Source organism: Thunnus albacares, chromosome 4 (assembly GCF_914725855.1).
Source record: "Thunnus albacares chromosome 4, fThuAlb1.1, whole genome shotgun sequence".
NCBI lineage: Eukaryota > Metazoa > Chordata > Actinopteri > Scombriformes > Scombridae > Thunnus > Thunnus albacares.
Window position 1 is genome coordinate 10,610,859 of NC_058109.1, and position 15,042 is coordinate 10,625,900.

General features: G+C 39.4%; 2 protein-coding genes across 5 annotated transcripts in view; one reads left to right on the forward strand and one right to left on the reverse strand.

Annotated features, from left to right (window-relative positions):
* Positions 1–1,103: 1,103 nt before the first annotated feature.
* Positions 1,104–13,617, forward strand: LOC122980437 (protein-arginine deiminase type-2-like). 2 transcript variants are annotated; one of them, XM_044348463.1, is made up of 16 exons: positions 1,621–1,837; positions 4,918–5,089; positions 5,696–5,765; positions 6,083–6,144; positions 6,699–6,816; positions 7,013–7,165; positions 7,323–7,510; positions 7,848–7,951; positions 8,130–8,241; positions 9,215–9,322; positions 9,433–9,584; positions 9,769–9,916; positions 10,092–10,185; positions 10,302–10,381; positions 11,342–11,470; positions 11,625–13,617. In XM_044348463.1, the coding sequence occupies exons 1-16, from the start codon at positions 1,746–1,748 to the stop codon at positions 11,856–11,858; spliced, it is 2,016 nt and encodes a 671-aa protein (XP_044204398.1). In that variant the 5' UTR covers positions 1,621–1,745; the 3' UTR covers positions 11,859–13,617. The 2 variants fall into 2 exon arrangements, with proteins under 2 accessions (XP_044204399.1, XP_044204398.1); XM_044348464.1 differs by lacking the exons at positions 1,621–1,837; positions 4,918–5,089 and adding an exon at positions 1,104–1,272.
* The window catches only part of LOC122980436 (rap1 GTPase-activating protein 1-like), a 93,406-nt gene continuing 91,621 nt past the window's right edge, over positions 13,258–15,042 (reverse strand). For all 3 annotated transcript variants that reach the window (XM_044348460.1, XM_044348462.1, XM_044348461.1), the window contains 2 exons: positions 14,952–14,999; positions 13,258–14,311 (listed from right to left, as the gene is read on the reverse strand). In XM_044348460.1, the coding sequence (XP_044204395.1) occupies positions 14,991–14,999 (9 nt within the window). In that variant the 3' untranslated portion in view covers positions 13,258–14,311; positions 14,952–14,990. The remainder of the gene's footprint in view (positions 14,312–14,951; positions 15,000–15,042) is intronic.

The window sequence follows — 15,042 nt, forward strand, 5'->3', positions numbered from 1 at the left end:
GCTTCCTGCTGTTCTAACAGGAGTGTTAACTAGCACTACACAAAAGTAAGTGTATGTATGGTAATTACAATACCACAAGATAGCTGACTCATGGAAAACCTGAGATGGAGTGTTGGGGGTTATCACGTGTCTTGGTCCTTAGATTGAATATAGGAATGTCCTCATCTCAGTCTCATACCAGGAAAAGCTTCAGATTCTGTAAACATACCGGTAAATATGGGCCCATTGTATTTCCTGGAGGCTCCTTTCAGTTAATGATTGATTGCAATCTCCCACCAGCTAATCTCGGTCTTTATTCTGTCTTGACAGTTTTTACATCTTCTGTAGCTGCTACTGCAAACTTAATTTTTCATCATGCATGAACCCACACCATCCTAATTTTCATTTTAATAAAACCAACAGTATGTCTTCAAAGCATTTTTTCCCCCTGCTCTGCTCTGCTCCAACCAATAAAGAATATAGACTGAATAACTTAAACATGACTACAGCTGCTACTTTGGTTTTCCATCTGTTACAAAATATGAGCTTGTGGCTTATATTCATACGGAAGTGTGGTGGCAGTTTCTGTAACAAAGACTCACAAACCAGGATATCTTTCTTGGTTAATACATCTGCAAGCAGGTACAATATCAGCAACAGATACAGAGAGCTGTCTTAGGTAAAGTATAAAGTTATGCTCTGAGCAGTCCATTATACTCTCAGCAGATAGATACAGTCAGCTTCTTCTTCAGTTATGTCTCCACTCACAGTTCTTTATTGTTCTCTCAACGGACAGGTCAGTTGGACTCCTTTTCCTAACTCTACAGACACACACAGTCTGTCATTATCCTTTCAACGGACAGGTGTGACTGGCCTGTTATCTGCAAAGTAGTTTCACCATAAATGAGATTATAAAACATCATCAAAGTATAGTGTGCGTAGCAAAGTATCAGAATAAGTATAACATATTATATTTTTTCCCATCACAGTCAATGCTCTTCCTTACTTGTATAGGAACAAATATCTGCTCTTAGACATGCTCTTTATGTTTAATACACTAGGCCTGTGTTGTGTAAACAGCCCAGACATGCATCAGAATATGCTATTTTTCTGATTCTCAGGAGTGCCCCTCCCGGGTCCAAGTTCTTCTCTGTGAAGTGCACTGCTGATGTTCAGTACTGCATCAGCCCACCGTCCCAGGAAACATCCCACCTCTCTCCCATCCCTCTCAATGGAAACTCAGTGCTACTCATCTGTATGTGCCGTGCCAGCCAGTATGAAAATGATAACAAGGTAAAGTAGGACAGAAGTGAACAGCCTTATATGCTGATGATAAAACAATTAGTCATATTTCTTGATGAATATGTGCTAACGTATGGGTCATAACCAGCTCCAGGAAACAACTGCTCATAAATGAAAAAAAAACTCAGGAACATGATTCAAGTTCGTGTGAAAACATACTATAGTCACGTAAATGACAATACAGTAGGCCTGTGTTGTGTAAACAGCCCACACATGCATCAGAATATGCTATTTTTCTGCACTACTAATGTTCAGTACTGCGTCAGCCCACCGTCCCAGGAAATATCTCAACCTTCTCTGAACAAACACCGCCCAGAACCCAGAGGTTTAAAATCTCCAGCCTGCAGCCCTCATAATCACCTGTTGCTCTCAGACTAGTCTGTATGCAAGACTAGTCTTCTTCTCCACTTGTGCTGGTAACGGATCAGCTGTACGGCGTTTGTACCACTCTGACTGACTGCGCAATGATGCACTCCCGGACTCTGAGAGTAGATTATGACAAACCTACACAAGTTGTATGCGTTGTCGGCTACGAACTGAAGGTGAAGCTGCACAGGTAGGAGCATATGTTCAACCTGCTCTTATATACAGCGACACACACACAAAGATACATATGCTATTTTGCTTTATTCCGATCTCTTCTGTTAAAACTGGGTCTTTATGGAAAAAATATTAGGTTCTGGAAATATCCTATTCTATTCTAGTATAGTATATAAATATATAGAATAGTATAATATATTCAATTTTTATTTATATAGCCCAATATCACAAATTTGCCTCAGGGGGCTTTACAATCTGTACAGCATACAACAGTCGCCAGAAGAAAACGTTGGCATTGAATGTTTCTGCAAACCACAGAAACGCTGAATACGTTTTAACACGTGAATTACGTATCATATCAACATTTCTACAAACGTAGCATATTAACATTTCTACCCGTTGAATAGATGTTTTATGGTGTGAAAACGCTGTGGTTAAGGTCTGGTTAGGTTTAGGCACAAAGACCACTTGATTAGGGTTCATGATTTGGGTTAAAATTAAAATAAATAATAAAATGAAAACGGCCGATGTCTCACTGAAAAAAAACGGTTTTCTCGCCAGAAAAACGGCTGCAAATGTCCTGACGTCTCGGTAAAAACACCCGCTTTTGTCGGTTGAAACGGGAAGCGGACATTGGTTTCGGTTTCGAGGTGGTCTCGAACCGAGTTCTCCGCTGATTTCCAACTTGCTGCCAAGAAACTTACTATCCATCAACCTGGCCCTCCTCCTCCTATATAGGAAAGATCAACTCATATAGATCACATGTGAACTACGCCACTTTAGAAATGTTGAGATGATACGTATTTTGGTAATGTTGATATAATACGTTTTGTAGAAATGTTGATATGATACGTTTTGTCGAAATGTTAATATACTACGTATTTCACGTGTTGACTGGCCTGTTATCTGCAAAGTAGTTTCACCATAAATCAGATTATAAAACATCATCAAAGTTTAGTGTACGTAGCAAAGTATCAGAATAATCAATCAATCAATCAATCAATTTTTATTTATATAGCGCCATATCACAACAAAAGTCATCTCAAAGCACTTTTCACATAGAGCAGGTCAAGACCGTACTCTTTAATTTACAGAGAACCAACAATTCCCCCATGAGAAAGCACTTGGCGACAGTAGTAAGGAAAAACTCCCCTTTAACGGGTAGAAACCTCAAGCAGAACCCGGCTCTTGGTGGGCGGCCATCTGCTTTGACCGGTTGGGTTGAGAGAGAGAAAGAGAGAGGGAAAGGGGGAGGGGGACAGAAGAACAACAATCATAACAACAACAATAAGTATAAATATCAATAGCCAGGGAAGGATGCCATCAGGACTGTGAAGGACCGCGAAGGCTCGGCCCAGAATCCAGGGTTTCTGGTGAGATGAGAAAGCACAAAAAACTCCGGGGAAGAAGCAAAGTTATTGACATGCATTGATGTTACATGAATGCATACAGATGGAGAGGAGGAGGAGGAGAGAGGAGCTCAGTGCATCATGGGAAGTCCCCCAGCAGTCTAGGCCTATAGCAGCATAACTAAGGGCTGATCCAAGGCGAGCCTGGTCGGCCCTAACTATAAGCTTTATCAAAAAGGAAAGTTTTAAGCCTACTCTTAAACATAGAGAGGGTGTCTGCACCCCGGACTGAATCCGGTAGATGGTTCCATAGAAGAGGAGCCTGATAGCTGAAGGCTCTGCCTCCCATTCTACTTTTAAAGACTGTAGGGACCACCAGTAGGCCTGCATTCTGGGAGCGCAGTGCTCTAGTGGGATAATACGGTATTATGAGCTCTTCAAGATATGATGGTGCCTGACCATTAAGGGCTTTGTAAGTTAGGAGAAGTATTTTAAATTCTATTCTAGATTTTACAGGAAGCCAATGTAGCAAAGCTAAAATGGGAGAAATGTGATCTCTTTTTCTAGTTTTAGTCAATCGTGCAGCTGCATTTTGGACCAGCTGGAGAGTCTTTACAGACTTATTAGAGCAGCGTGATAATGAAGAACTGCAATAATCCAGCCTAGAAGTAACAAATGCGTGGACTAGTTTTTCTGCATCTTTTAGGGACAGGATGTGCCTGATTTTTGCGATATTACGTAAGTGAAAAAAGGCAGTCTTTGAAATTTGATTTTTGTGGGAGTTAAAGGACATATCCTGATCAAAGATAACTCCCAGATTCCTTACGGTGGTGCTGGAGGCCAGGGTAATGCCATCCAGAGTAGCTATATCATTAGTTAATGTGTTTCTAAGGTGTTTAGGGCCAAGCAAGGTAACTTCAGTTTTATCTGAATTTAGTAGTAGAAAATTGCAGGTCATCCAGGTCTTTATGTCGTTAAGGCATGCTTGGAGTTTGTTTAATTGATTGGGTTCATCTGGCTTCATTGATAAATATAATTGGGTGTCATCTGCATAACAACGAACATTTATGGAGTGTTTCCTAATAATATTACCTAAAGGAAGCATATACAAGGTGAATAGAATTGGTCCAAGTACAGAACCTTGTGGAACTCCATGTCTAACCCTTGCCTTCACGGAGGATTCATCATTGACATGTACAAACTGAAATCGGTCTGATAAATAGGACTTAAACCAGCTTAATGCAGTTCCTTTAATGTTCAATTAAATGTTCCAGTCTCTGCAAAAGGATTTGATGGTCAATTGTGTCGAATGCGGCACTAAGATCTAACAGGACAAGTATAGAGACAAATCCTTTGTCCGATGCAGTTAGGAGGTCATTTATGACTTTCACCAATGCTGTCTCTGTGCTATGATGCGCTCTAAATCTTGACTGAAAATCCTCAAATAAACTATTGTTATGTAGAAAGTCACATAGCTGATTAGAGACTGCTTTCTCAAGGATCTTAGATAGAAATGCAAGGTTAGATATAGGTCTATAATTGGCTAAAACACCTGAATCAAGAGTAGGCTTCTTATACTTCTAAGTATAACATATTGTATTTTTTCCCATTACAGTCAATGCTCTTCCTTATTTGTATAGGAACAAATATCTGCTCTTAGACATGCTCTTTATGTTTAATACACTAGGCCTGTGTTGTGTAAACAGCTCAGACATGCATCAGAATATGTTATTTTTCTGATTCTCAGGAGTGCCCCTCCCGGGTCCAAGTTCTTCTCTGTGAAGTGCACTGCCAATGTTCAGTACAGCATCAGCCCACCGTCCCAGGAAACATCCCACCTCTCTCCCATCCCTCTCAATGGAAACTCAGTGCTACACATCAGCATGAGCCGTGCCAGCCAGTATGAAAATGATAACAAGGTAAAGTAGGACAGAAGTGAATGGCCTTAGATGCTGATGATAAAACAATTAGTCGTATTTCTTGATGAATATGTGCTAACGTATGGGTCATAACCAGCTCCAGGAAACAACTGCTCATAAATGAAAAAAATGCAAACTCAGGAACATGATTCAAGTTTGTGTGAAAACTGTAGTCATGTAAAATGATCATCATTATTTATAATTCAGATGAAATAATAAAAAATAATAAAGTACTTTAAAATAAAGTAAAATATCTGCATTTCAGATATTAAATATGAGTAAGTTGCAGAACCTGAAAGCAAACCGCTACAATAAAAATCTGTGACTTTCTTGTTTTAACTCAATTGTCTGCAGTCATTGGATAAATCAATTTTATAATTAGAGTGGCCAAAGTCCACTCACCCTCCCTGCAGCATGTGTACCTTTTGTTATTTTGATGATTCATTTATCACTTTTCAAATAAGAGGAGATATTACATACTGAACAGGACTCAAGAGCTTTGTAATGTACAGCATTCAGTCATGCTCCTCTAAGACTTAACGATAAAAGTGGTACCAAAAATAATAATGTTGTGTGTATAAATGACTTGTGCCTTTACTTTATAAGCTGTCAATCCGGTACTATGGGAAGAATGAAGATGTTTTGGGGAGAGCAGTCCTGCACCTGACTGCACTTGGTATGTGAAAACATAATAAAACAAGATGCATTTTACCAAAGAAAAATATATAAGAGATATGTACAAACTATTAGATCAATCTCTAACTCTGATTTGTTCTTCTGTCAGCTTTAGTGGTGTGTTTAAGTGCACATCGTAATCTGAACATGACTCATATATAAGCTGTAATGGTCTTTATTTTGGATATCCAGTTGACTCATGTACATGGTGATGTTCAGATTTGTGAAATATAAATGTATTTAAACAGCCTTTTAAAAAACAATAATTGTGTTGTGTTATGAGACAATATCTGGAATATTTGTATGTCTGTCTCACAGAGATCTCTCTGGATGTGGATGCGGACAGAGATGGTTTTGTGGAGAAGAACAACCCCAATAAGGTGAGCTCAAATGTGTCAGTTTTAGACGGCAGCGCAAAGTGTGACACCTAATGAAGGAGATATTTTTTCTTCTTTTCACTTTCTGATAGACAATAAATAACATGCCGTGTACAACAACCTGGATTATATTTATGGAGCAGATTTTATGCTGTGTATGAATTATTTTAAAGGTTTTTATGCTTGTCATGTTGCACACTGTGTGTGAGATAATTTCTCTTTACAAGCCTTATAAGGCTGTAGTCAGTAGCTGAGGTTTGCCTTGCTCTGTGGTTGAAATTTTCACTTCACCTAGTTTGTCATCTTGATTTATCTTCCGTTTGTCTGTCTGTTGATATTATTATAAATGTGTTGCTCCAATACCTAAACTGTGCTTTTGCAATATTTGTGTTTCAGCAGTTTGGTGTGTGCAAGTCTAAACTCTACACTGTTTATTAAACTTTTTGCATTTAGATTTTCAAGGGAATTGTCAATCTAATTCATTTACATGTACCTGTAGATAAAAACTTGAATCATAATGTGGGGGAGGGGTATCGTGTTTGTTGAAAACTTGTTAGGGGTCCTGGAAATGGGGTCCTAATGGGCATGGAGCCATCGTTTTGGTCAACTGTGACTCAGAGCGGTCCTATGGAAAGAAGCCAGACACAGAGCAGGACTACATCTCCAGAGTGTCAGGTAAAAGAGAATCAATACAGCTTCTTGTTCACTAGTGAATACTCTTACTCCAGTCTTTCTTCCCTCTGTATCATTAACTTTCATAACTGTTATCGGCATCAAAAGGTCACTCATATTTGCTCATATTAGTCACCGGATTAAAGTGGTGATGTGTGAGGTCGGTTTGATAAACCGATGACTATTTGTGGATGTTCAGATCTGAAGGACATGTCTGTCATGGTGCTGCGGACCAGAGGCCCTGCCAAGCTCCCAGAGGGCTACAAGCTCACAATGCACATCTCTCAGGGAGATGCAGAGAGTGTCAGAGTCTTCAGGGCCAGATCCTCTGAAGTGGGGAATAATGTCCTGTGTGAGTAAAGATTAGGGCGGAGAAAGCCCCAAAACAGATGATGTAACATGCAAGTAATTCAGTTGGTTATTTAAGGCTTTGTGCTGTTTTAATCACTTTTTTTCCCCAAAGCAAATGCCTTTAATTAACCTTGTTTACGCTTTTCTTAATTTGGCAGATAAACTATACAACCAATTTGTGAAAGACTATCCACTGGTGCTGAGCAGTGACTCCTTGTCCCAGGAAGTGCCTTACGTTGGAGGTGTAGGAGAGATGAACTTTTATGTGGAGGGCCTCAGGTTTCCTGACAAAGATTTCGACGGGCTCATCAGCATCAACCTCAGTCTGTTAGAGCCCATCTCTACAGTAAGACCTGCAACATGGCATCCACCATTTTACACATCTTTATTTTTACAGGGTTTTACAGTTTAATCTCATTTCTATTCAATATTTTATGTTAAACTATGCTGAGAGGCCCAGAATGAACTTTCATGCATATCAATAATATAACTTAACTAGATAGATTTTTATAAGTCAATTTGCTTCTAAATAAGCAAAGGTCAATTGCTGTGTCTGTGTCACTACTTGGAAATGACAAAATCTCTCTTTGAGTTAATTCGGTGTCTTATTATATTTAAGTGATCAAACGCAGATTCAGTGTAAACAGACATGAAGCTCAGCAGCGTCTCTCTTGTTTTGACAGGGACTTCCAGAGACGCCTATTTACACAGACAAAGTTATGTTCAGAGTGGCACCCTGGATCATGACACCCAACACCCTCAAGCCTCTAGAGGTGTTTGTTTGCAGGTAAAAGCTGACTGGAGAATAATTAAGATGATGATGACAATAGATGTGTCAATAGGATGTTAGAGAGCTGCTATTTCAACAGCGCAATCCCCTTAATTTTGACTCATACTCATGAATTTGCATTTTGCAAAAGATTTCTTAATGAGAATCACTTCTCTGTCTGTGGTTGCCTTCTCAGCACATCTGACAACGATCAATTCCTGAAAGGAATGAGAAACCTTGTAGCCAGGAGTGGGTACAAACTTAAGATTTGCGACGAGAAAATGAACAGAGGAGATCGCTGGATGCAGGCAAGAAAACTAAACGCAAGCTTCGTGTCACACTTTCATGTGGAGCTTAGCTTTACCTGTGATAAACAATCATTTGATGTTTGCTCCTCATTCTCACCTTTTCTGTTTTTGGGAAGCTCCTCATTGGGATTACTTTTTATTTCTTTTTAAATGGAGTTTTCTTAGGAGTCTTTGTGTGTCTCACTGAGAGCTTTTAATCATGTGAAAACATGGGTGGGTGAGGCCCGCTGAGCCTTTCATTAAATCAAACATTCCAAAATATGAGTGCAAAGTATTGTTTTTACAACTGCACTTTAACAGCAAATATTACTGGAACCACAACAGAAAATTGCAGAAGTCTTTGTGTGTCTCACTGAGAGCTTTTAATCATGTGAAATCATGCCCTCTGAGCCTTTGATTAAAGGCTGTATAACTTCATTTGAATTGACTGTCAATGAACTAATTTGAGAACCCAACCTCACATTTAATTTATTTTTCTACAGGCAATAAATATCATGGAGATTACAGCTACTTACGATTATCTCTTCAATCAAAATTAAAAAAAACATGTTATACATTTTGGTAGAATGTGGAAAGCCTTAAGAGTGCCTGCGAATCCAACCAAACCAATAAGCCAAGTCATGAAAGGTTTATCTGACAGCAGCTACAGTCAGTATGTGGTTGTGTTTCACAATAATTGCATGATGATACCAAAAAAATTAGAAAGAATTACTATGAAGTATTATGTCTTCCTCATAGAAAGATAGACACTTCTTAGAAAAAGAAACAGGAACTGGAAATACAGTTACAGTTACCAAGTATCTGGTAACTGTAATTATATCAGAGGGATCTTTCACAACCGCCCCGTCACAAGAAAGAGAAGTGAAACTTAGAAAAATTTGTCAAATTCACATAAAACATTTAGGCAAAAACTGAAAAAATATGTTAAATCCTCTGAATGAAAGAAAAAGTATTTAATTCTACAATTTTCTAGGACGAGCTGGAGTTTGGTTATATCGACGCACCACACCACCGGTTCCCTGTTGTTCTGGATTCCCCTCGAGATGGAGAACTCATGGACTTTCCATATAATGAGCTACTGGTGAGTGATGGATTCAGATTTCTCTTTAAATCTAATGTTTGGAGATATATAATGCTTTTAGAAATGGAAAAGCTTTTTGAGTTTTATCTCAACCAAATTCATGTCTTCAGGGACGTGACTTTGGATATGTGACAAGGGTGGCCCAGAGAAAGGATGTGAGCGGTCTGGACTCATTCGGTAATCTGGAGGTCAGTCCTCCCGTCACTGTGAACGGGAAAAACTATCCCCTGGGCAGAATTATCATTGGAGTGGCCTTTCCTACGTGAGTTTGCAACAGATTCAGAGATAAGCCCCTTACTTCTTGAGAATATGAGTCATTCAGTTATGCATGAGCAACTTTGCAAATGATTAATAAATCCAGTTCCTTGTTGTTGGATGGCACAGTAAACAGAACATGTGACAGAAGACTTTTGTCATACAAACCGACATATTTGTCTTTCTTTAAGGGCAACTAAAGGACGGAACATGACCAAAGTAGTTCAAGACTTCCTGTGGGCCCAGAAGGTTCAGGAGCCCATTGCCTTATTTTCTGACTGGCTCGTTGTCGGCCACGTAGATGAATTCATGTCTTTTGTTCCTGCACCTGACAGAAAGGTAAATGTTTCCTCTTAAATAGACAAATAGAAATAGGGAGAATACAGGTGGAACAGGAAGCCTTTAGCTGTTACTGGCCCATACTGAAATGCTGTAACCTACACAGTGGGATTGCATAAACTCTCAGGATATGAAACAGCCGTGTTGTCTTTGTCTCTTGTGTATCTGTTCACAGGGCTTCCGGCTGCTGCTGGCTAGCCCAGATGCGGCCTACAAACTATTCAGAGACTTACAGAACGATGGTCACGGACAAGCCAAAATGTTTGAGGGTAAGCCTGTCTTCAGCAATTTATCTGTGGCAAATCTACAATGTGCAATGAACAAATTCATCATAAAAAGTCCTGACACTCACTTCTACAATACTTCTACCATACTTTTAAAAAAGGTCGGAGAGATGAAGAACCAGTCACTTTGGATGAGATGCTTAGTAATGAAAGTTTGCAAGCTGAAAATAACTACGTACAGGTGAGTCACATTATACGATGAGACATATCAAAAAGTTGATAGACTAGTTCAATCTGTGAAAATCATAACATAAATTCTTGCAGCCATCTGCAGCTGTTATCTGCAGTAATTTCCCTTTATGTTTTTAGGAGAGACTGGAAACATGAGTAGAGAGAAGGGTATGATGTTGCAGTTATGTGGTGTGCATCTTAAAAAGTAAAGGCTAGACAGGCTAACCTGTCGCCACAAAGTCGGAATCACACTGTCGTGTGATATAATATGATATACTGTAGCATTAAGGTTACCCTTTGGAACTAAGGGACTTAACCCAAACAACCCAAAAACAGCCCACGTCATTATTCCTTCTCCACCAATCTTAACAGTTGACACTATGCATTCAGACAGCACTGGCATCAGCTAAACCCAGACTTGTCCATCAGAAAGCCAGTAAAGAATGATTGATCTCCCCAGAAAACACACTTGCTTTACATCATCCTAGACGACACTTAGCATTGCACATAGTGATTTTATTCTTGTGTGCCTCTGCTTTGCTGTGGAAACCCATGTCATGGAGCTCCTGACAAACTGTTATTGCACTGATGTTGCTTCCTGAAGTAGGTTGGTACTTGGTAGTGGATGAGAACAAACCATTTTTACTTGCTACATGCTTCAGCACTTGGCAGCCTCATTTTATGAGCTTGTGTGGCCTATCGCTTTACGATGAGCTGTTGTTGTTTGCACTTCACAATTAGCAGGGGTGTCCATATACTTTTGGTCACATAGTGTCTTTTTTTGTTTGAAGTCAAAGTAGCTTAAACAAAATGAATTTGAGTACTGGAGCATGACCTCCAAGTGAAAATCAAAGAAGTAATTATCTTTAAAATAAAACAGTTTATTGTGGTCAATTCTTTTGCATGCTACCAGCACATTTGTTTACATAAACAATGCATGGTGTCTTTTTTACTGGTTACTCTCTCTCAGAGCTGTATCGACTGGAACAGGGATGTACTGAAGAGAGAGCTGGGCCTGGATGATGAGGACATCATTGACCTGCCAATCCTCTTCAAGTTCGAGGACGAGTACAGAGCAGTGGCTTACTACCCTGACATGGTAGGTTTGCCAGTAAACTGGCATATGACTTGGCTAATTTTCCAAAGCTTGTTTCCATTTTAGAGGCATTAAAGCACTCATCAGTTAACAAGATGTAAGTAAATCTAGGAGCTGATAGCACTTGTGGTTTTCACATGATCCGTCACGTTTCCAGGTGAACATGATTGTCTTGGGGAAAAACCTTGGCATCCCGAAGCCCTTCGGCCCCAAGGTGAATGGACGCTGTGCCCTGGAGGCTGAGATGTGCTCACTGATGGAAGGCCTAGGCCTCACATGCACTTTCATTGACGACTTCGCCTCTTACCACAAACTGCAGGGAGAGGTCCATTGTGGCTCCAATGTCCGCAGGGAACCATTTGACTTCAAGTGGTGGAATCTGGAGATGTGAATGAAAACTGTATGGAGATTGGTTAGAGAGGCAGATAGAGGGCTTTATTTTCAAAAATTGTAAATTGTTTTGGAAAACCTATTTCATAGGAATGATTATGTTTGAAGAGGGATTTTTTTTGTCAAAGCCTTACATTACCTCAATCATTTTGCAATAAGTGCCACTTTTTTCCAAATAATGTATGCCTAATTTCATACCAAAGTATTTGCAATAAGTAACAATCAACATTTATTAAGGAAACATAACCGCAGTGTTTTGATATATTGTTTGTATCTTCATCTTTATTAAACCTTTTTGTTGGCTTTATTTACAAAAAAAGGATGTAAAGCAATATTTACAAACAAATATTTTGAACAAGGGCTTAAGCAGACAAGAACAGAAATACAATCATTTGAATTGAGCACATAGAAGATTCGCTCCCAATCTGTTGTGGTTTGGATCGGCCATTGGCGTACAGTGCAAGCACAGTTAGATGAATGGAACCACATAATGATGTGCAATAATAATACAAAGCCACAAGAGGGCGTAATCCATCTACTCAAGCATTTCCAGCCCAGAGGAAAATCATTTGAAATCATGTCCTTCAATTCATAATATTGACTTCAAAAGGCTGTAATACACAAATGTGTCATTATGAACTAAAAAGTGAACTAAGCCATTTTCCAGTAGAGTCAAATGCTGAATATTTTAATTTGTTCTGAGTGATTTGTAGCTTGTATGTATACATTAACAGGCTGTGTTTTGCATTTGTTTCCAGTGTCTTCAAATCTGTTGTAATTTCACATACTGTAAATGCTATCATTAATTCACCTTAGACAATAAATATCATGTCTGCTTCACTCTCATCACTGAAATAACAAAAAAAAAATCCTTGTGTCAGTTCTTTCCTTCATAACAAACTGAAGATAGGGGAAAAGCCTCTCCACTCAGGAAAGGTGAGCTGTTTCAGACTCAGGTTTACTGTGGTCAGCAGTCAACACATTATCACCATTCGCTGCAGCAGATATGTACAAATAAATACATGTCTACCTTGTTTTACATTCAAGCCAGCTGGCAACGCAAAGCCTTTAAATATGACCCTCCTTCACAGCAGCTCACGTGACACAATCATGATAAAGGCAACTTCAAGACGAGTCACAGTGTAATTCATATTCAGCGACAAATCAGGTTTTTCAAAAGGTCACCATTTCGGTATAACTCTGAAAATGTAGTGCTTAGGTCACATATGTATATTACACTTTACAAATGAAGTAGGAAACTGGTTTTTGGCTCTCTATCAGCAATGTGCACTGCATCTGGAGATGTTGGCTGGTTTTCAATAAAACACAAATCACAGGGACAACACCTCTATGTCAAGCATGGCACCAGTGTACAGAGGAGAGTTTTTTTTTGCAAGCAGATTTACACCATGCACAGTATCCTTGTATACACACCTGTACACAGACATCAAATCAACAAGTGGTGTGTGACAAAGAGCATTTTGGAGACAAAGTTCTAAACAGCAGTACCTTGAATTGTGGATTGAAGATGCATGTTGCTGGTTGGGGCATTACAGTAATTCTGCTTTTTACTATAACCATATAGCATCAACAGTTATGTTAAAATATGTATTTTTTTTATCTACAGATTTACTGTTGTACAATTAGAATTTGAATTTAAAAATTGCAGATACATTTTTTGTAGTATATTTCATCCCTCACTCACCTAAGAGGAAGGTGATTGATGCTATTACAGCCACCAACAACCGCATCAAAGAAATGCCCTCCATCAAAAACGTGACAAATGTACGGAAGCTGTCGTAAAACACGACAAATATCCACTGCAGAATACTCAGAAGAATAGATCATTAATTAAACACAAAAACATGGCCCGACAGACAGCCACACAAACACACACTCAGCACATCAAAGTTGGACCCATGTACAATATCACAGTGGGATGTGAGGTTGACATTAAAAAATAAACCATTTTCCTCTCTAGTACAACTCTCCTCTCTGCAGACCCACTGTTTCACAAGCTAAATGGTTTGATTGGTTTCTTTCATCGTGCTTTCAGTCACAAGATTAAACCTTCATTCAAATCCTGATCTTTAAAAGAGGGCAAACAAGGTTTTGGAGCTTACTGGCCTGAAGAATGAGCAGGCAGGCAGAGTTATTCTGTTAAACCAGCTGACAGATGACAGTCAGTAGTGATGCTGCGTGGGTGCGGAGGTCTCTTTTCCTTTGCCTTGAGCTTTCAAGAAGGGTGCCAGATGGAGCTGGAATGGAGGCTATAGGTACATGTCCATGGAGCTAGGTGTCTGTCATGACAGGCAGCAGATCCATGCCAAACATACAAAGGAAGATCAGTCAGTCTCTTCATCTGGCTTCTAACTCCTGCTCCTGTTCTGCGTCTGTGTTTGAGTTCACATGCCCTTGGCTCGTTTTTGGCAAGATATGCCTCTTGAGGGAAAGCTGAGACAGAGAAAGGGAAATGGGAGAGATACACAGATGAACATAAAAGAAGAGAAAGTGAGTGAAGGGTAAAAAGATGAGGAGAGAGAGGAAAACAGCTTAAAAAAGATAAAGAAAGATATCTTTGCAGTCGTGCTGTCATTAAAGGATACGCTCACAATTTTTCAAGTGTGTCTTAAAACAATAGTCAGGTTTTGCTTGCTGTCATGATTCCTCCTGTTTATATTGACCATTAGAAGATCCCCACATTTTCCACAGTTCCAGTCGTTTTAGTTAAATAGTCCCTCTTTTTGTGTCTCGACGGACAGTATTTTCCTGTTCAGCTGCATAATATGGCACTAAAAAATTGGTAACTTTGAAAGATATTGACTTGATTTGACTAACTTGGACAGCTGAAGCCTCATATCAGCTTCAAATAAACTCTTAAATACATTTTTGCACAGAGGGAAGGCTGGGGATTTTGTCCCCCATCACTAGTGTGCATCATGAAGGGGTCTCTTAATGGCCAGAACGAACAGGAGGAATGATTACAGCAAGAAAAACGTGTCAATGTTCATTTGGGCACCTGACTATTGTTTTAGGCCAGACTTGAAAAATTGCGAACCTATACTTTAATTAATATATCAACATTATGTCCAACCTGAAAATGGATGTCGATGTAGTGATCAGTGGGGCGTGGCTAACAGTTCTGCATACACACAAGGAGAGATGATGACATCGTTAATATCAAC

Bases quoted from the DNA above. Each gene is read 5' to 3' on its own strand.
- LOC122980437 (XM_044348463.1), top strand. From the start codon at position 1,746: ATGATGCACTCCCGGACTCTGAGAGTAGATTATGACAAACCTACACAA. The intron at 5,766-6,082 runs GTATGTGAAAAC...TCTGTCTCACAG, and splicing joins CCTGCACCTGACTGCACTTG to AGATCTCTCTGGATGTGGAT. The intron at 11,471-11,624 runs GTAGGTTTGCCA...TCACGTTTCCAG, and splicing joins TGGCTTACTACCCTGACATG to GTGAACATGATTGTCTTGGG.